This window comes from Dendropsophus ebraccatus, chromosome 4 (assembly GCF_027789765.1).
Source record: "Dendropsophus ebraccatus isolate aDenEbr1 chromosome 4, aDenEbr1.pat, whole genome shotgun sequence".
NCBI lineage: Eukaryota > Metazoa > Chordata > Amphibia > Anura > Hylidae > Dendropsophus > Dendropsophus ebraccatus.
Window position 1 is genome coordinate 120191957 of NC_091457.1, and position 20716 is coordinate 120212672.

At 40.4% G+C, this 20716-nt stretch overlaps 1 protein-coding gene across 1 annotated transcript; it reads left to right on the forward strand.

Annotated features, from left to right (window-relative positions):
- The first annotated feature begins 282 nt into the window (after positions 1 to 282).
- On the forward strand, positions 283 to 16485 carry UBA3 (ubiquitin like modifier activating enzyme 3). Its single transcript, XM_069967925.1, has 16 exons — positions 283 to 300; positions 919 to 999; positions 2773 to 2855; positions 3055 to 3135; positions 3379 to 3422; positions 3988 to 4052; positions 5085 to 5240; positions 7183 to 7285; positions 9833 to 9946; positions 10744 to 10797; positions 12079 to 12115; positions 12206 to 12287; positions 13679 to 13779; positions 14254 to 14317; positions 14400 to 14454; positions 16397 to 16485. The coding sequence occupies exons 1-16, from the start codon at positions 283 to 285 to the stop codon at positions 16483 to 16485; spliced, it is 1227 nt and encodes a 408-aa protein (XP_069824026.1).
- Positions 16486 to 20716: the final 4231 nt, after the last annotated feature.

Below are 20716 nucleotides of genomic sequence, written 5' to 3' on the forward strand. Positions count from 1 at the left end.
TAGTGCTAGACATATTAGTATAGACAGCTTTGCAACCATAATGTGCTATTGCTCCAAAAAAACAAAACAAAAAAAAACCCTTTGAGACATTTTTAATGAAATATTTCATATAATTTTGTGTATACAGCTCCTGCACAGATCTGTGTGTCACCATGGTCGCAGACTATATTCCAATCCAGTGTGTGTAGTTGGAGATTTGTATATTTGTCTTTTATAACTTTCTAAGGCCTCGTTCACACAACCATAACGCATGGGTGCATGTGCTGCCTGCAGTCACGGACCATGCGCTGTGTCGTGAAGGTGATACTGTCTATAGAACCCGGATGTCAAAAAGTTCTGTATAAGTGCAGGTCCTGTATTTTGTGGCATGATTAGTGGATCAATTTTCTAAATGGTATGTGGAAGACCCAATAGAAATCAATGGGCCTTTTTATGTCTGTAAATTAGGATTCTGATTTACAAGGAGAAAAAAAACGATGTGTGGACGAGGTCTAAGATGCGGAAGAGAGTGTAACTGCATAGTGGACACACAGGTTTGCATAAGAGCTGTAGACACAGGACTGGAGATTTTTAGGCTGTAATTGCAAACTTTTTTTATTTTTATACATTGGCACAATAAAGAAAGTGGTGCAAATGTGGCCATGCCCCTCAGGGTATTGTTACTGTTATTCTGTAACCTATACAGATGCTTTTTATTTTCCCCTTTATATAAAGGTTGTATAGATAGGAGTAGAGCTTCTCATGGTCACGTTGACATGTTGCTTTTGTGCAACTATTCTATAAAGTTCTATATGTGTAGCTGACCTGATCATCTGTAATAGCATGATAACCATTCCATTGCATGTAATGGTGCTAGTGTAGGATATGTCATGTATTGTTGGCTCTTATAGTCATGTTTGTATTAATCTCTTTCTCCAGTCTCTACAGTTCCTCCTAGAAACCTGTAAAATCCTGGTTGTTGGAGCTGGGGGATTGGGGTGTGAACTTCTCAAAAATCTGGTAATTTTCTGTCATATGTGCTTATATTATCTGTACAATAGCCAACTGGTTGAGGGTATGTTCACATCTAATTTTACACCCTGTGAAATATGTTGGCAAACCAGGATAGTAGTATTACTACTTTACTGCAGCATACCCAAAACAGATCTATTTACTTTTGAGGGACTGAAAAGCTTGGCCACCTACATGTAGAAATGGACTAAGGGTCCATTTACACAGAAAGATTATCTGACAGATTATCTGCCAAAGACTTGAAGCCAAAGCCAGAAACAGACTATAAACAGAGATCAGGTCATAAAGGAAAGACTGAGATTTCTACTCTTTTTAAATCCATCCCTGGCTTTGGCTTCAAATCTTTGGCAGATAATCTGTCAGATAATCTTTCTGTGTAAATGGACCCTTAATGTCATCACTTTTATACTTTGTCCGGTTGATTTCATTCAATGTATCCCATGCGGGTACACATGTTGGAATGATATTCTACACTTTACTGACATACCATAAAAAATAGATCTGGAATAGACATGAACATAGCCTTAGCAATATACCACATAGATATCTGTATGGGAGGACTACACATTTTTATATCTGAAGGGTAAGGCAGCCATTCAGGGAACATAAAGACAGGATTTGTGTCACGCTCAGCCCCCTCAGGTCCTGCACTCGGCAGAACATTTTGTATCCACTCTGTCCAGAATATTGTGTTCATTTGTGGAGGTGCCTTGTATCCAATTCTTTATTACATATTCATAAGCTCAGGCGCAACAGATATCAAATTCCGTATAGCCTGTGATTTATAGTTTTTCAGGGCAAAGGGCAATAGGGACAACCATTGGGAGTCTGTTCTTCCCCCGGCTGCAGATTACTCCAGCTTGTGGTAGGATCGATCGTTCTAGTAAAGACTACATTAAGCTAATGCATTAGGGCTTGGCTCTATGTGTAGTCTGCTCCTTGTAGAAGGAGGTACAATACATTCCCTACATCTGAATTATTGCAGAGATTATTAGGTCAGGATGTTGTAAGAGACATCTTTTAGGTCTCCATAATGAAAGAAAATGGTCTTTGCTTCTTTATTTTGGATTAGAGATGTGCGAATTTACAGATTGGTTCCAGGAACATGACTGTGAGTTTTCCATGCTTCGCTGGTCTTTATAGATCTAGATTTTCTTATTCCGCATCTCATGGACATGATGGAACGGACTGTTCAGGTCATGTCAGAACCTCCATTTAAGAGTTGTCCAAGAGTTGTCCGGTGATTGGTTTTTTTAAAATATATTTCTGCTGGTGCATATAAAACAATAAACATGTTATTTTTTCCTGTCCGCGCTCCCTCTGTGTCCCCCTCTAGTGTCACCAATGTCCTCCGCTGACTGCAGAGCCTCCACTTTTGAGTTGAACTTGTCTCGGGAGTGACAACCTGCTCAGCCAGTGGCTGACTGAGATGGGACAGCCTTTTTGCCAGTGATTGGCTGAGCGACTGTCATGTTTATTGTTTTATATGCACCAGCAGCAATGTATTAAATAAGGCCGACCGCCGGACAACCCCTTTAATTTGTGCAGCTGTGAGAAGCGATCCAGTCCCCATGGTCCAGTATTCCAATTGAACGGTTTCAACAACTAGTGTGATTTATGCCTTTACAAATTGCTACTAAATGGGTGTCTAATAAGGTGGCCATTTATTGTAGGTCTCTAATTTATACAGTAGTTTAGTGGTAGAGGTGACCAGGACGATTCATATCAGTGACATATTTTTCATTTTTCTCTACTCATCAGGCCCTGTCAGGGTTTCGGCAGATCCATGTCATCGACATGGACACCATAGATGTCTCAAATTTGAATAGACAGTTCTTGTTCCGGTAAGTCATGCTGTAATTTTTGTGTTATTGTTAGGACGACTCTCTTCTTCCTCTACATTTTCTTCTAATTATAGCAAAAACTTCTGATTATTAAGATGTTTTGAGAGGAGTATGAGAACATTTTTTTTATCAGTGGTATATATTACTGCATCCTTTCTGCATCTAACATTATATTACTTTTTTTTATTGTGCTTTTCAGGCCTAAAGATGTTGGAAGACCCAAAGCCGAGGTGGCGGCTGATTTTATAAACAGAAGAATACCTGACTGTTGTGTCACACCGTATCCTTTCCAGAACTAGAATTATGATGGGCCAGATTCCCTCACAGATTATAAATGGTTGCTTAAATTCCCAGCAGAGGGAAAACCCAGAGATGTGCTATGTGACCCTGAGCGTACATGCATGCTGAGGCTTTTTTCATCCTTGAGAGGATCTGTACTGTCTATAAAAGATAGATCAAGACTTCCTTCCTCATAGACTGACATAATCTGATACATGTTTCCCTTAACACGTGGAAAATCAAGACATTATAAAAAGATTCAAGATTTTGATGAATCCTTTTACAGAGGTAAAATGTCTTTACATTTCCTTTACATTGTATTTTGTTTGCATGTAGAAACTAACTTTATTTTGTGGGACAGTGTTTTTATATGAATTATGTTTTTGACTACGTGGGCTTGTTTTTTGATGGATGATCTGTAGCTACTATTTTGCCATACAAGCGTCTTTTTGATAAAAGAGCAATAAGGCTATGTTCACACACCCTCAAAAGGTTTTTATTGGATGGCTATCATTTAACGACAAATAACGGCAGTTGTTTTAAAATAAGTCTGGCATTATTTTTCTTTATCCCCACTAGGTTATTGAACATGTAATGACTTGTATAATACATTGCAGACTTCTGTTATGACCTTACAGTTACTTTATTAAACCTAGTTTCCTGCTTAGGGACATATGAATGCAGCCTATGACCTCTAGCTCCCATGATAATCCTGCACCTTGTTATCGTGTAACAGAGGCTGCTTCATGTTTTCCATGTGCACATCTGTGTATGCTGGATATCACCTAGGGGTTAAAGGACATATGTTTATTCTAAGCATAATTGTATCTTTCTGCAATTTGTCCCTTTTCAGATTTCCATATTATAGTGTGTGGCTTGGATTCCATTATCGCCAGGCGCTGGCTGAATGGGATGCTGGTAAAATACCTATACATTTTTCTTATTTAAAGAGTCACTGTTGTTTCAAAAAACTTTTGATATGTTATAGAGAGATGTCAAAAGTTTTGATCGTTCTGAGTTTGAGTGTTCACCGATTGGGAAAAAAAAAAACGAGCCAGGAGAAGACCCGTTGCAGCGTGTTCTCTCCCCGCTTTGTGTTAGAAAAAAGAGTTGGGCTTATAATGGAACTCTATGAAGGCCGACTCCTATTCTCCCAATTGGTTTGGGTTTAAACACACAGGCCGGGACTGATCAAAACTTTTGACATGTCTCTACGACACGTTAAAGGTTTTTTGAAACAGGTACACCTAAAGAATTAAAATATAACATGTTGGTCACTAGGAGTGTTTTCTATTTACTTATATCTTCCACATTTCTAATGACCAGTTGTTTCTTAAAGGGCTAGATCAGGATAGATGCTCACTTGTTCTATCAATGATTAACATTAATATGGAGACAAACAAACGTCTATAAATCTGTATGGAGGGGCATAAATATAATTAATACATTAATTTCATCTTATAAAAGCTTCACTGTTTGATACGTTGGGTAGAGTATTTTTGGTGGCTGCAGCTATGTTTACTAGTATAGATGTAACAGGTCTGTCACTGTCAGGTTCTCTTTTTAAGGATACCTATAATTTTAAAAACCTTTGAGTGTTATATGACATTTCAGAAGTTTTTGGTTCTTGATGCCAAAGCCAAAATGGGCAGAAGTTCCGGGTTGGATGTTGTGCCCTTAGTTTCCTCAGCTTTCCTGAAATAGATGAATATGTGGTTATGCACCTGGTACTTCTTACCCTTATTTTTAGTGAGCAGTGAAGGTCTCAGCACTTGGACCCCCACTGATCAAAGCTTATGACATCACTTACACATTCCAAAAGTGGTTCAGAGAAACTTCTGAGAAAATTCATTAAAACTGATTAAAACCTAGTGTAAAGGAAAAGTAACCCTCGTATGTTGATATTTCTTTTTGGTGTATTTAATTGTTATCACCAATATTATTTGGTAGATGTCTCTTTTGAACTATGAAGATGGAGTATTGCAACAAAATTCAGTGATTCCTCTAATTGATGGTGGTACAGAAGGCTTTAAAGGAAATGCCCGAGTAATCTTACCAGGAATGACCGCATGTGTTGAGTGTACTCTTGAATTGTACCCACCACAGGTAAGGAAGCATGTTGTTTTTGTTTTTTTTTATAAACTTAAAACCTTTCTGTCATTTGCATTAGGTTTGGTCATGCTGAGTCATTGAGTGCGCCAGGTCTCACTCCTGAGACTCGCTGCATTTCCAGCATCGCAGCGAGTCTCCGGAGTTGAGAGTATGTGCACACCACAGAAACAAGCAGATTCTGCCGCGCAACCTCCACTTGTAATTCCACCTGTCCTAGGGCTGGGCGATATTGGCCTAAATCAATATCGCGGTTTATCGTACATGTAGCCGCGGTAACAATAATTATGACACGCCCCTTTTAAAAGCCACACCCCTTTTTAAAACCCGATTTTCCGATGGTAACACAAACGTGGATTTATTCCATATAACAATGTGCAGCAAACTTCACAAGTAATACACAACATTTTGGCGTCTCCTACGCCATTTTCAAGTGCCACTTGAAAATGGCGTAGGAGATGCCGAAACGTTGTGTATTACTTGTGAAGTTTGCTGCACATTGTTATATGGAATAAATCCACGTTTGTGTTACCATGCTGCAGAGTATTTTTTACTAGCTGACTTGATCCAAGGTCTGGGATTCGTCTGCTGGCACCCACCTATCTATCTATCTATCTATCTATCTATCTAACTATCTCCTATCTATCTATCTATCTATCTATAGACAGGAGATAGACAGACAGGAGATAGATAGGAGATAGACAGACAGGAGATAGATAAGATAGATAGATAGGAGTCCTATCTCTCTCTCTCTCTCTCTCTCTCTCTATATGCCCCCCTCTCCCGCACATACAGTTGGGGTCAGCACCTCCTTCTTCCACCGGGCACCTCTCTCTCTGTCCCGCACAGGAATCTTCGGCCCCTGTCACTAAGTGTTGGTGTTGAACATGTATCTGTGTCCCGGGCAGAGCGTCACACACGGCTGCTTCCAGCACTGCCAAAAGATAACAGGACGCCGAGGATTCCTGTGCGTGCGGGACAGAGAGCGGTGCCCGGTGGGGGGAGGATGTGCCGACCCATACCTGACCCCCTGCAGCCACTGTATGTGCACGAGGGGGGGGGGGGGCAGGGCACACTGTGCAGCTTCCAGAGAAGCTAGGAGAAGTGAGCCGCCCGGCAGCAGCAACGATGAGCACACACTGGAGGGGGAGCTGCCGCCTGGATGCAGCCTGTCAGTTCTCCAACCTTCCTCTTCAGCCCCGCAGCAGGATCCTCAATCCCTTGGCCTGCATATGTGCGTCCTGGCTGGGATCGGAAGGTGAATCGGAGCATCAGCTTTACAGCTCTCACCTCTCCACCCCGGCACCTCTCTCTCTCCCTGCACCAGAATGCTCAGCACCCCGCGCTCAGCAGGTAGAAATGCGAGGGTGATGCTAACTAGTCCTGGACCGAGTGTCGCCCCCTCCGCTCCAGACAGCAGAATAGTTGTCCGGGCAGCGTAGGACTAGAAACGCGAGGAAGAATTAACTGAGGGGAGCAGAGCAAGCGGCCGCCGGGGGGGGGGGGGGGGAAATACCGCAGATACCGTACTGGCAGAGTTGAGGTCGGTTAACCGACGCCAGTGACCGCCCAGCCCTAACATGTACCATAGAATCAATTATATTTGCCGGTAACATGTAAATTTTTTGGGCAGAAGGTGGAATTAACCAGCAAATATCATTAAGTGCATGGAACGGGCAGAACTCCAAGCGACTGCCGGCGCGGCGGAATCAGCTTGAAGTCTCTGCAGATATTCCATAGTGTGCACATACCCTGAATAGGTTAAGGGGGGAGGAAAACAGGAGCCTGGTAAGTTAAGAAAGAGACATTTTGATATTTTACAAAGTTTCTTATCACTAATACTATGCATTTATGCTATTAATCTTTGTTGAAAAAAAAACTTTAAAATGTTACCGATTTATTCTATATACTAGTTTTGTGTTTATTGTTGCTTTTCCAGATTAATTTCCCAATGTGTACGATTGCGTCTATGCCCAGATTGCCAGAGCACTGTATAGAATATGTCCGGATATTGCAGTGGCCAAAGGAACAGCCATTTGGAGGTATGAAAAGTAATTTTATTGTCAGGTGGTAAGCATCTTCCTGTTTTGTTAAGAGCACTGGGCAGTATGTATTTCTGTATGTTGTTTGTGTTTTATGTGTATGCTGTGGGTGCCTGATGACAGGGTTAGGCCTCGGCTACACTGGGACTTTTTGTTGGACTGCGGATTGATTTAAAGAGTTACTGTTGTATTTTTTATTTATTTTTTTTGCAGAAATCAATAGTGCAGGTGATTTTAAGAAACTTTGTAATTGGGTTTATTAGGCAAATATGCCATTATCCGCATTCAAAAAGCCTTTTCCCGGGTCCCCCCCTCCCTCTTTTCCATTCACTGCAAAATATCAGGAAATTGTGACTTGTTGCATCAGACACAACCCTGTCTGTTCTATAGAGTGCAGGGGGGAGGGGGGAGGAGGGAGTTAGTCGACAGCAGAGAGCAGAGAACAAAGGATTACACAACACAGAGATTGGTGACAGCATTATTCAGAGGTCTGAGAGGTCAGTGCTGACTGTCAGAGGGGATAGCCGGGTGATTAACTGTAGATTAACTTTGTTGTCCTGTTTTGGTGCCTCTCATCTCTCTCCTCCCCTCTCCATAAGCAAGCCATTAAGACAGGGGGAGAGCCTCAAACTGTTTTTTCATGATAAAAAAATGCATTTTTCGGCTAATAAACCCAATTACAAAGTTTCTTAAAATCGCCTGCACTATTTATTTCTGGGAAAAAAAAAAAATTAAACGACAGTGACACTTTAAGCTATGAAGTGATAGCTGCAGTCCAAAGTATTGTATCAACTTATTCTGTTGGGCTGCAGTGGTGGCTTAGTTAAAATCAACTATTATCAGCTGTGACAAAAAGTCCCAGAATAGCCTAGAGCTAATGCAGGGTTCATACCTCATGTTTCTGCTCTTATGTGCCAAAATATGTGAGCGAAAATGTGTACATAGCGCATCCTATTGTTTTACTTTAATAAGGTTAAGTTGCCTGACTCTATGAATGAAAAGCTCAGCCTCTTACTCTCCTACTGATAAATTACTGTAAATGTTTAGAAATGAAATAAACATAGTCATTAGTAGACTGAATGGGTAAGGGCCCTATTCCACCAGATGATTATCGTTCAGATTATCGTTAAATCGTTCAAATCTAAACGATAATCGTTCGGTTGAAATGCAATTAACGACCGAACGAGAAATCGTTGATCGCTTTATAAGACCTGGACCTATTTTTATCATTGCTTGTTCGCAAAACGTTCGCATTGAATAAGACGTCGTTCGGTCGTTCACAGTAGATACGAACGCAATAACGAAGAGAAAACGATCGCAAATACGATCATAAGTAACTATTATCGTTCCATGGAAATGAGTGAACGTTTTTAGGTCTTTTGCAATAGCGGTAATCGTCCGGTGGAATAGGCTCAGGTATGCAGCAGTGTATAGCAGCAAACATAGGCCATGCATTAAGCATTAACCTAGCCTTATAAAGACTGATGCAAAATACTACAGTCTGAAAGTTACCTCAGGCCAGTTTTACATAGTTGTAATTAGAGATGAGCGAACCGGGTTCGGGTTCGAGTCCATCTGAACCCGAATGAACGGCATTTGATTAGCGGTGGCTGCTGAACTTGGATAAAGCTCTAACGTTGTCTTGAAAACATGGATGCAGCCAATGACTATATCCATGTTTTCCACATAGCCTTAGGGCTTTATCCAACTTCAGCAGCCACCGCTAATCAAATGCCGAAAGTTTGGGTTCAGATGGACTCGAGCATGCTCCAGGTTCGCTCATCTCTAGTTGTAATACAACCACATTTTTGTGTCCTGACCTGATTGTGATTCTGATGATCCAAGCCCAGGTGATCAGACCTGCGGTCAGGCAGAGTTGTACCCGTGTGGTGTCTCACACAGCGTGTCTTAGAAGACCACTAGTCTTTGTGGCAGTGCTTTGGGCCCAAGCCAGAAGTGGATTTCGCAGGAAGGTGTCTTTTCTTTTTGTATTTCCTAATGTTGTGTAAGTTGGCTTTGGCCAATAAAAATAAAAAGTGCAGTGTTTTTAAAAACTACGTTTGTCACTAGCCTATGGGTGAGTAAAACAGGCGGAATTCTGCAGTGGAACTTTCCGCTACGGAATCCCGCCTGTCTCAGTGTGCCTGTCTATGGGAGAGCGCACGCGGAGGAGAACACACTCTCCCATAGAGAAGCAGTGTCGCACTGAGACAGGCGGGATTCTGCGGCAGAGAGTTCTGCTGCAGAATTCCGCCTTTTTTACTCAGTATGAACATGCCCTTGGGGTTGTAAAATATTGACAAGATTTGTGTGTCCTAAAGGTGCCTATACACCTTCAATAACTGTTGGTAGAATGATCGCTCTCGCGATAGTTATCTCTCCCGTCCTTCCCATACACATGAAAATTCTGCACAGCCGGTGGGGGGTTTGGCTGACATCAGTATAAAGTTCATTGTGACCTTTAGCTCTGGGCCATCTGCGTTCTATTTCTTCTACATGTCTTTTGTAAAGTATTTTACTACAATGCTGTTTTTTTTTTTTCTGCAGAAGGTGTACAGCTGGATGGAGATGACCCTGAACATATTCAATGGATTTTTAAAAATTCTTTGGAGAGGGCAGCACAATATAATATCAGAGGTGTAACATACAGACTTACTCAGGGTGAGTACTAAAAAAAAAAGTAATGTAAGTAGAGATGAGCAAATCTGCTTTACAGTAAGAACGAAGCAAATCGCTTTGTTCCTACTAGCATTCTGCTCATCGGCTCGCTCTATGCAGCTTCTCCCCAGGTTCTGGGAAAAGGTGAATCTCATCCTGAGAAACTTCTTCCAGGACTGGATCCATCTTTTTTCCTGAACCTGGGGAGGAGCAGCATGGAGCTGAACACACTTTAAAGCTCTGCAGCCCGATGAGCGGAATACAGATAGAAATGAATCGCTTCTTCTTTCCTACTGTAAATTCACTCATCTCTAGTATTTACTATAAAATAGTTTCCCCTCATTTGCCAATGGAAATTGCAATGGTGTAATAAAGATCCCTATTTCAGCCTCCATTGGCCTATATGAGGACAGTACAGCTTGGTAATAAGAACTAGTGAATTGTTAAAAAAAAAAAAAAAAAAAAAAAAAAATAGTGAAATGCTATTATAAATAATTTTGTTAGATAAGCTTATCCTTAGTTTTGTAGCCTGGCAGTTTTCTCACATCTCACAGCCTTGTTAGAATATGTATCCTCCACCCTTACGCTGGGTTCACACATAGTAGTGATTTTCAGCTTTATATATATATTGTATCTGCTCCTGGTTTTGGTTACAAATACCAAAATTCTAAATGTGTGAAGCCAGCCTTAGGTCTTATAAGGTTCAGTGAAAGAAAGATGTAATCAGCCTGTTGCACAAACCTCATTTCCGTTACATTCTTCCTGTTTATGTCCAGTGTATAATGATTTTCTTTTTTAAGGTGTTGTGAAAAGAATCATCCCTGCTGTAGCGTCTACAAATGCAGTAATCGCAGGTAAAGACTAGTAAAATGTTTAGTGTAATAAAAGTAACATGGTTACACAATATTCTGCATTCTTCAAGGCTGTCTTCACACTAGGACCATGGTAGCCCTGCTAGATTAGTGATTGTGGACAACAGAGAATTCTGATTCAATTGTAAAGGGAACATATTGTCAGAAATTGAGTTATTGTCTAAATAGTTTCTTTTATTTCATAAATATAAAGTTTCTAAAAATGTTGGTTAACTTTCTTTCTCATGTTATCTATAGTAAAAAAGAGTGTGTATGTAATAATAAATTATATATCTATACAAGATTTAGGGATATCTATTTATCTATATCCCTAAATTTTGCAGTTTTCTTTGTGGCCACTAAGCCTACTAATTTGCTGGCACTAGATCAATAGATCACTTTTCAGCATTCTCCTCTTTATGATCACAGTCAGGATTACAGTAGAAGGGGAACACCAGTATAAAGACTACACAGGATCTACCACCAGTGACAATGGGTGATGGTTACTGCTTCTCCTCCCCAGTGCTTAGAAAACTCTCCTATAGAAGTTTCTCGCAAGCGACTTCCTTAAATGGGTACTCCTGTGAAAATCTTTTTCTTACAAATCAACGGATTTGAGAAAGTTATATAGATGTGTAATTTACTTCTATTTAAAAACCACAAGTCTTCCAGTACTTATCAGCTGCTGTGTGTCCTACAGGAAGTGGTAAGTGGTGTATTCTTCCCATTCTGACACAGTGCTCTTTGTTGCCACCTAATGTGAGACAGCAGCTGTCCAGAAATTCCCATAGAAAACCTCTCCTGTCTCGGACAGGGGTGGCAGCAGAGATCATTGTGTCAGACTTAAAAGAATACACAACTTCCTGCAGGACATGCAGCACCTAAGTCCTGGAAGTAAATCTACAAATCTATATAACTTTCTAAAACCAGTTTATTTGAAAGAAAAAGATTTTTGCCGGAGAACCCCATTTAAGCATATCTGGCACATTTATTTAATGTGGCCCTCTAGGTCTCCAGTAATTTCATAGTAGGAATAGTGCTGCATACTCTCAGCTTTACCAGTACTTTGATGGCAAGAGCAGCACGGAAACCTAGACCCACCTCATAAATGCCAATGTCAACTGAACATTACTCTGCCAATAAATATGTTTTCGAGAAGAATCCCTGCAACATGTCAGTGTAACACGTATTATTTTTGTGTGTTATCTTACAATGGACAGGTCAGATGTCACTATAATGGAAGTGTAACAACAGTGATATGTAATGCTGCATTTGTCTTTTCAGCTGCCTGCGCCACCGAAGTATTCAAAATAGCCACCAGGTAAATAAAGTGATTGAGATTTATTCCATAGGTCCATTCCTGACTTCAGTACATTTTAACAAGGATTTTTTGTTTTTCTTTGTGGGGCAGTGCTTATACGCCACTGAATAACTACCTGGTATTCAATGATGTGGATGGTTTGTACACGTACACCTTTGAGGCAGAAAGAAAGGTACGTTATATGGTGTCCAGTTACAGTAAACCATTCATTCTCCACTGGTCGCACCTTGGTGCATTCTCCAGGTCTGTCTAGATTTGTCCAAAGAAGACTCGTAATTAGAGATGAGCGAACTTTCGGCATTTGATTAGTGGTGGCTGCTGAACTTGGATAAAGCCCTAAGGCTATGTGGAAATCATGGATATAATCTTTGGCTGTATCCATGTTTTCCAGACAACCTTAGAGCTTTATCAAAGTTCAGCAGCCCCCGCTAATCAAATGCCGAACGTTCGGGTTCGGATCGACACGAACCCGAACCCGGTTCGCTCATCTCTACTCTTAATATTCTATTCTGGTGTCTGCTTACCTATGTACTCACTAGTGCTACAGTTCTATATTGCTGGTGTGGATACATTACCTGATTTGGCAACATAGTTCCCTGTTAACACTAGAAATATTTTTGAAAAGTGTTAACCCCCCCTCTCCCCCTTCACATACAATTAAAGAGGTTATGCAGAATTAGAATAAGCACAGCCGCTTCCGCCACACCTATCCCCAGGTTTTGTGTGGTATTACACATAAGTGAAACTGAGCTGTAAAACCCACACCCAAACTAAAGACGAGTACTTTTTTTTTTTTTTTTTGCTGGAAGAAAGCAGTCATGTTTTTCTGAACTTGGATAACGCCTTTAAACTATCTATAAGAAGACCCTCCTAAATTAATTAAAAATTGATCTTCCATGGGAGTGGTCGTCTCAAAGAAAATGGCCACAATGGATTATGTATGGTGGGCTGGAAATCTATTACACAAAATCTGGTCTGGATACAAGAGTGGTATTCTAGAGCAGTTTTACGGTATATAGTATTGCTGGAACCAATATGACACAATTCTTTAACTGCACAGTAAACAGCAGAATAGTCTTTTTCCGTCCTTCTCCCTCTTCCTTCATATTGGTTTTGTTATAGATATATGTGAACAGCAGCAGGGCTGTTGTAATGTCCTGGCACAACCACAACATAGTGTACAGAGTCAAGGCCTCCAGCTCTGTGTCGTGGTTCACCCAGCAGCTAACCAAAAAGTTTAGTCCATAAGTTATATGTACCTGAAACCATTGCAGATTTTGAGTCACAAAAACCAAACCCTTGGCAGCTATGTCGATGGAAAAATAAAGTTATGGCTTATTGTGGTAATACCAAAACAAAAAACCCTGTGTGCCAAAATAGGCTCAGTCCTAACAAGTTAAAACTTTAGAAACCCACTTGAATATAAGCAGCGAATATACCATCTTGTAATGCAATTTATTTATTTTTTTTTTTTTGGGGGGGGGAATTGACTTGGTAGCACAACTTGTGGTTTTAATTCTGAAGTCTTGCTTATAAATCCTCTTATATATTTTTTTTTAACAGGAAAACTGCCCTGCCTGCAGCCAACTTCCCCAGGAAATACAATTCCCCTCCTCAGCTAAACTTCAAGAGGTTTTGGATTATTTAATAAATGACACATCATTGTAAGTCATGAAAGAAAGGGCATGACCTTCATAGATTCATGATGACATCACAGTGCCTAGTTCTAACTAGGAAGACAAGCACCAAGTAGATAATAAAGATATTTAACACTGGTAGAAATGCAGTCAGCTCTGTTAATAGGAATATGTTTCCAATACTAACCATTCAGCAAGTTCCGGCTAGTCCATTGACCCTTTCCGTAGAGTGAACCAGTCTACTTGCCTGACATGTCAGCTTTGGTGACTACCTGTATTGCCTTTTGGAGCATCTGTTCTCAGATGTGCTGTTGTAGCCAGTTAATTCAATCCTCTTTTCAGGAATAATGATGGGGGAACACCACTATTCAAGTTTATATGTAAAGATGCTTCAGAATTGTTTCTTCATGGGGTAATTGCTGAGTGTTTTAGCCAACAGGTAGAATTATAAAGACTTTACCAAACCCAGTAAAAAAAAAAACATTTCTTTGTTTTCTGTAGACAAATGAAGTCTCCAGCAATCACAGCAACTCTGGATGGGAAGAATAAGACCCTTTATTTACAGGTAAAAATATAAGTGGAGACTCCTTCCTGTATTCTTTAAGCTGGATACATGCAATTGCTTAAAACATCCCTGTGCTTTGCAGACGGTAGCATCTATAGAAGAACGAACAAGACCTAATCTATGCAAGACTTTAAAAGGTAATTTCTGATAAATGTATAATGGAAATTTTCAAATGAGTCATTTTCAATTGTTAAATGAGTGAACTTGATTAACTTACCGGATCCGCAGCTGATTTCATTTAAATAACTGAACACAGCATCAAATCTGCACCATCAAATCTGCTGCGGATCCTGTAGGTGTAAACGCACCGTAACGTGTTATTTTTTTTCTTGTTGTTTTTAAGATATGCAATGTAAGTACATGTGTAAACTATAGAATAACAGAGGCCCTTTCATACCATGTAGCATTACAGTCCCACCTGCTGGTTGTCGTGGTCCTTGGCATTACATCCTGTTGATGACACATTATTGGCCTATTTTAAGGACCGGCTATCGGTTTGATAACTAGGAAATCTGCTGTTATTTTAAATCATGCAGCATAATTGTATTAGTGGGAAATGGTCACTAATTGACCATGTTTAGTCCATAGTCCCATCTCAAATACAGTCCTATAGGCATTTTATCTTTATTTCATGTCCATTGATTGTCGCAGTGACAAACAGAATCTAATTAGTAAAAGCCAAAAGCCTCTGACCAGTTCCCTTTAGGGATCAACATGGACTATTAGGAGAATCTGATCTGGAATGGAGGCAAAAGAAACATTCTGGTCTAATAAAAAGATGTGTTGTAATAGAAACACAGTAAATTACTCTAAATTGTCTACATCATTACCCCCTTCACGTCAGCCATACAGCTATATACGTCCCTGCTGCACATGCAGCAGGAGTGTATATAAACATTCCAGATTGTGTAGGGATTTTAAAGTGTGCAGGGCTGTTTGAATGCTATCGGTTTTGCACACTTAACTGTCCCCAGACCCCGGCATAATGAAAGACAGCTGCGGTCCTGCAGCTGCCTGTTATTAACCCCCTTAAATGCCCCAATGTATAGTGATTGCAGCGTTTAAGGTAGTCAGTGACAGGACAAGCACCTATCACTGACTGACTGTACCGACAGGCGGGGGTAAGCCACTTACCTCCGTCCTGTCAAACGCTATGGCATTGCATTCATCACTATATCAGAGCATTGCATATATACCCTCCTAAAGAACTTAAGCACATGCACAAAGTGGTAGCACATCAAAAAATCTTTTATTACAGCACTATCATAAATACAATTATGCAGGAGTGTTACAAGAAGGGAAACAAACCCCGAATACTACTCTACATTAAAAACACTTAAAATGTCAACATGTGTCCCGCTGGCGTTCCAGCTGGGACTAAACAACCAACCTAACCCTGGACTGTATGTACAATTTAAAGTCTTCACTTTTTCTGCTTAGACAGATCTGTTAAAGAGATCAACATATACAGTCCAACAATATAGCAGAACAATATAGAAGAAAGTCATCCCACGCGTTCCGCCGCCTAGCGGCTTCCTCAGGGATGTGCCGCACATCCCTGAGGAAGCCGCTAGGCGGCGGAACGCGTGGTGTTTTTTTTTTTTTTTCCCATCCGACTCATATATGTGTGTGTGAGATATATATATATATATATATATATATATATATATATATATATATATATATATATATATAAAAATGCCCCAATAGACATTTATGGTACCCCCTTCCCCATTATACAAATAAAAATATGAAAAAAATCAACATATTACATATGCCATATTATTATTTTTATATAATGAGGACACTTTAAAACATTGACTTTTGCTAGAAAAAAATTATGGGATAAAACTATAAATAACTTTCAATGCAGGATTAGCTTATTCCTATTGTACTCAGCTGTTCTGATATATTTTCTGTGTTATGATGTTTGTATTTCCTGCATGTACTTTTGTGTTGTCCTCTTTCTCTACACATCTGACCGGCTCTCTTCATTCATTAGGCATATTTGCTACATTTATCAGTTTGTAACCAAACCCATTGATCCTATGAAATGTCTTGTATTTTCTTCCTCTATAGAGCTTGGCCTCGTCGATGGACAGGAGCTTGCCGTTGCTGACATTACCACACCACAGACTGTTCTGTTCAAGCTTCATTTCACAACTTAGCCAGACAGACCGAGGATGTGATCTCTGTGGCCACTTTTAGTTATTAAATTATACTACAGGACTGCAGTAAATTATGATACTAATATGCACTGGGAAGGAAGGCAAAACCAGTAACGGTGGCTGGCATCATGACGGTGTATGAATTTCTGATTGGCTGTCCATCCATATGGTCAGTAAAATGCTCATGTAACATAGTCCCCATTATGCAATTATTTATGAAAGGGAAGAAACCGATTTTAAAGACTCCCCCGGAGCATTTTAAATCCACCATGTACAGTGTTCTGCTTAGTCTGATAACTGCTGTGTACTGTATAAAGGCCTGTATGTTTTATGTATGTTCTTTTCTTATGGCAAAACATGTAAAGTGTTTTGTAGGAGACTTGTAAACAATGTAATTAGGCAGAATAAAACCTTCTTTACCTTGTGTGTGTGTGTGTGTGTGAGTGAGGAGAATCTGCAAGGAGATAGCTCTGTACCTATAGTGCACTGGGGTATTGGTTTCATAAGCACTTAAAGGAAATCTGTCAGCACCTACATAATTGCAGATCAGTCCTCTGTTGGCAGATATTGGCTGACAACGTGAGTGAGCAGGAGGCCGGGAAGCATTGGTAATTCAAGAAGATGATGGAGTGGTGAGGTACAAACACTGAGCCACAACTCCTCTTTGACTCTTTATTACAGTAGGACAAATTACTAAAAGGTAACATCCTCACTAGGGGGCTTCCAACTACAGAACACTGTCAGCTCCTTAGGTACAGCTCGGGTGCTGACAGATTTCCTTTAATTATGGCTCCTGCAGCATGATTCAGTGAACTTGTCCTGTCAGGTGTAAACTAATGAGGCTGGTGGAGGTGGGAACATTTTTTTTTACATCAGAGTCCTCTGATACCTGTGGACATTTGGACAGTAAGGCTCATCTGAGCATAGTGAACTACCACACTCATCTCTTTATGGCAGCTTACTATATGGGAGAAGTATAATTTCAGCAGGGTACTGTATTATGCCACACTTATGTCCATGAAGGGGTTGTGTGGTCCTGCCAATGTACCGCAGTCCACATTCACAAGTCAGCAGATGGATGAAAAAAGACACAGTGCAAGTCAGATGTTGCTTAGTTCACTGGAGGTGAAAGCTTTTTCTTTATGTACAATGTTCCTACAATGTACAATGTTCACACTTATTTCAACTCCAGTCCTCACATCTAGATGTCACCATGCTATGCAGAACACCTTAACAGCGGAGGTTTAGCGCATATACACAATAAAAAAAGGTAAGTATACAATGACAATAATAATACTTAAACTTACGTTGGACTGCAGCACATCGCCCTATGCCAATTCTATTGTCTCATTGAGACGTTATGGTGATAGGCATTGCACCTGATAAATCAAATATGCCTCTCGTTCACTCGAGGGACCATCTGTCAGACGCAGACTCTTAAAATGCAGACTGCTCAATGGGACAAACACTGATATCAAAATGTATTCTTCATCATTACAATCTAAGTGCCTAGACACACTATGTTTCAAATAACCCCTCTAAAGCCCCTATTACACAGGGCGACGGAGAAGAGCAAATGAGTACTGTCATGGATTGCTTGCTCCTCGTTCCCTGCTTGCTGCTAGCGCTATTACACGCGTCGGCAGCAAGGGGGGCCGCGTGGAGCTGCGTAAGGCTGCCTGAGTGATCGCTAGATAGTTCAGGCAGCCCATAGAAGATAGCAGCAGTCTGCTACCGCCACTTCAGATCGTTGCGATCTTAGTCGTTTCTTTCAACATGTTGAAAGACAACGATAAGCCCACATTGTTCATGTCTGCTGATCGTTGTCTTTAGGGCCTTTAGTGTTTCACCTGTGGGGTCCTGCCAATGTACTGCAGTCCACATTTTCACAAGTCAGCAGATGGATGACAAAAGACACATTGAAAGTCAGATGTTGCTTAATTTAAAAAAAAAAAAAAAAAAAAAAAAAAAGTTTTTCCGTTACACTGGAGGTGAAAGTTTTTTCTTTATGTACAATGTTCCTACAACAGAAACAAAGCTTTCTTCCACAATTAAAGACACCCTGCTGCTTTTCAGGGGCTCTATTGTTACTATTGTCTTTTTTGCTTATGAGTCTGCTTGGAGTGATTAGATTTCTAAAAAAACAAAATTACATTTAGGAGAGGGAAAACAATCAGAAATCTAATCGCCCCAAGCAGATTCTGAACCAAAAGACAATTGTAACAATATAACCCCTGATAAAGTAAGGCAGCAGGGTGTCTTTAAATGTGGGAGAAAGATTGCTGTTGGTGTGTTCTGCACATGAACCAGTCTACAGTGACGTCTAGATGTGAGGACTGGAAAGCTAGGCTGCTGAGATGGAAGTTGAAATATGTGTGAACATGTAGTTTGGCGTCTTTGGAGCTGCCGCACATTGTGTGGCACTTTTAGTAGTTGTACTGGTGTAGAATACTACATGTTTTTGGTATGGGTAAACAAAGGAGGGTTGTTTCCTTATATGTCGAAGTGAATAGGGCCCTTGTGCACCTGTGAGATTAACTTGGACCCAGAAGGTATTGGTCTCTATACGGTCATATACTATTTAAGTGATGGCACTTAAAAGATATGTATGCTTGAGAAAGGCAGCAGGATGTTGGGGCTGACACGTGTTGCATTTTAATAAATACTTAGAGTTGCTATAAGCGTTGTGTCCAAAGCATGATCTGTAGCTGCAGTAACACTGAACTTTGTAGTACACCTTCAGATCCTTGTGCGCTTATGCCAGCGGTTTCCCTGCTGGTCCGGTCGGCCTGGCTCAACTTGTGCATTGCAAATTTGCAGATGACACTAAACTGGGTAATCACAGAGAAGGATGGATCTGGAGAAGCTGGAGGCTTGGGCAGAGAATTGGCATATGACATTCAATGTGGATAAATGTAAGGTTATGCACCTGGGCCATAGAAATAATATTTACATTTGTGTGCTAAATAATAAAACAATGGGTAAAACTGCTTCCAAAAAGGGGATATTGGTGGACAGGCCTAATCAAATTATTGACGCATCACCTCACATAGAATACTGTGTACAGTTTTTTACACCTGTATATTAGAAAGTTATGGCTGAGCTGGAGCGGGTCAAAAGATGGCAACCAAGAGGTTATATAGTTTAGAGAAAACAAAAATGGATAGTGCAGAGATCTTTCTAGTGATCTTTTTACACCTAGGCCTGTAACCATGACATAAAGGAGGAGGGGGTAGAAACTTTCACATGTTGCATCAAATATTTAAAGCATGGGTCTCCAAACTGCGGCCCTCCAGCTGTTGCAAAACTACAATTCCCATCATGCCTGGACAGCCAAATCCAAAGTTTTAGCTGTCCAGGCAAGATGGGAGTTGTGGTTTCGCAACAGCTGGAGGGCCGCAGTTTGGAGACCCATGATTTAAAGTGTCACTGTCGTTATAACTTTTAAAATCTAAATCAACAGTAGATGTGAAATAAAGCAAGTTTGCAATATACATTCATTATTTTTCTGTTGTTATCATGCTATAAAACAAAGCCGAACTTACCAGAAATCCAGGTCCAGTCTCCTGAAGTCAGTCAGTGCTGGTTTTAAAAAACAAACTAAACACTGGAATTCTGGCCAGTACAGAGAGTCACGGCTCAATCTGTCCTTCAGTCACATGACTGTCTTCTCTCTGTGAGCGCTCAGATGGCCTGGGATACACAGGACTTCCTGTTTCCTGTTTTTTGAGAAAAAAAAAAAATCAGAAACCAGGAAGTGCCATGTTTTCCATGATAACTAAAAAATAAATGAATGTAAATTGCAAACAATTAAAGGAGAAGTCCGGCGAAAATTATTTTTTTATGTTATTACTGATGGAAAGTTATACAATTTTCTAATGTACATTAATTATGGGAAATGCTCCTATACTGCTATTTCCCTTAATTTAGTGTACCAGGAAGTGTTAGAATTCTCTCAGAAGCAGTGACGTCACGACGAAAGGTGTAATTCCCATGGAGTGTCCAGCAGGGGGCGCACTATATATAGAAGTCAATGAGTACCATTGACTTCTATATATAGTGCGCCCCTGCTGGACACTCCATTGGAATTACAATGGATGTGTATGTAATGTAATAAGAGGATTTTTTTGTACTCACCGTAAAATTCTTTTCTTGTGGCTTCATTGGGGGACACAGCACCAGTGGGTATAGGCTACTGCCACTAGGAGGCGACACTAGACAGAAGAAGAAG

Bases quoted from the DNA above. Each gene is read 5' to 3' on its own strand.
- UBA3 (XM_069967925.1), top strand. The intron at 4,053-5,084 runs GTAAAATACCTA...ATTATTTGGTAG, and splicing joins GCTGGCTGAATGGGATGCTG to ATGTCTCTTTTGAACTATGA. The intron at 7,286-9,832 runs GTATGAAAAGTA...TTTTTTCTGCAG, and splicing joins AAAGGAACAGCCATTTGGAG to AAGGTGTACAGCTGGATGGA.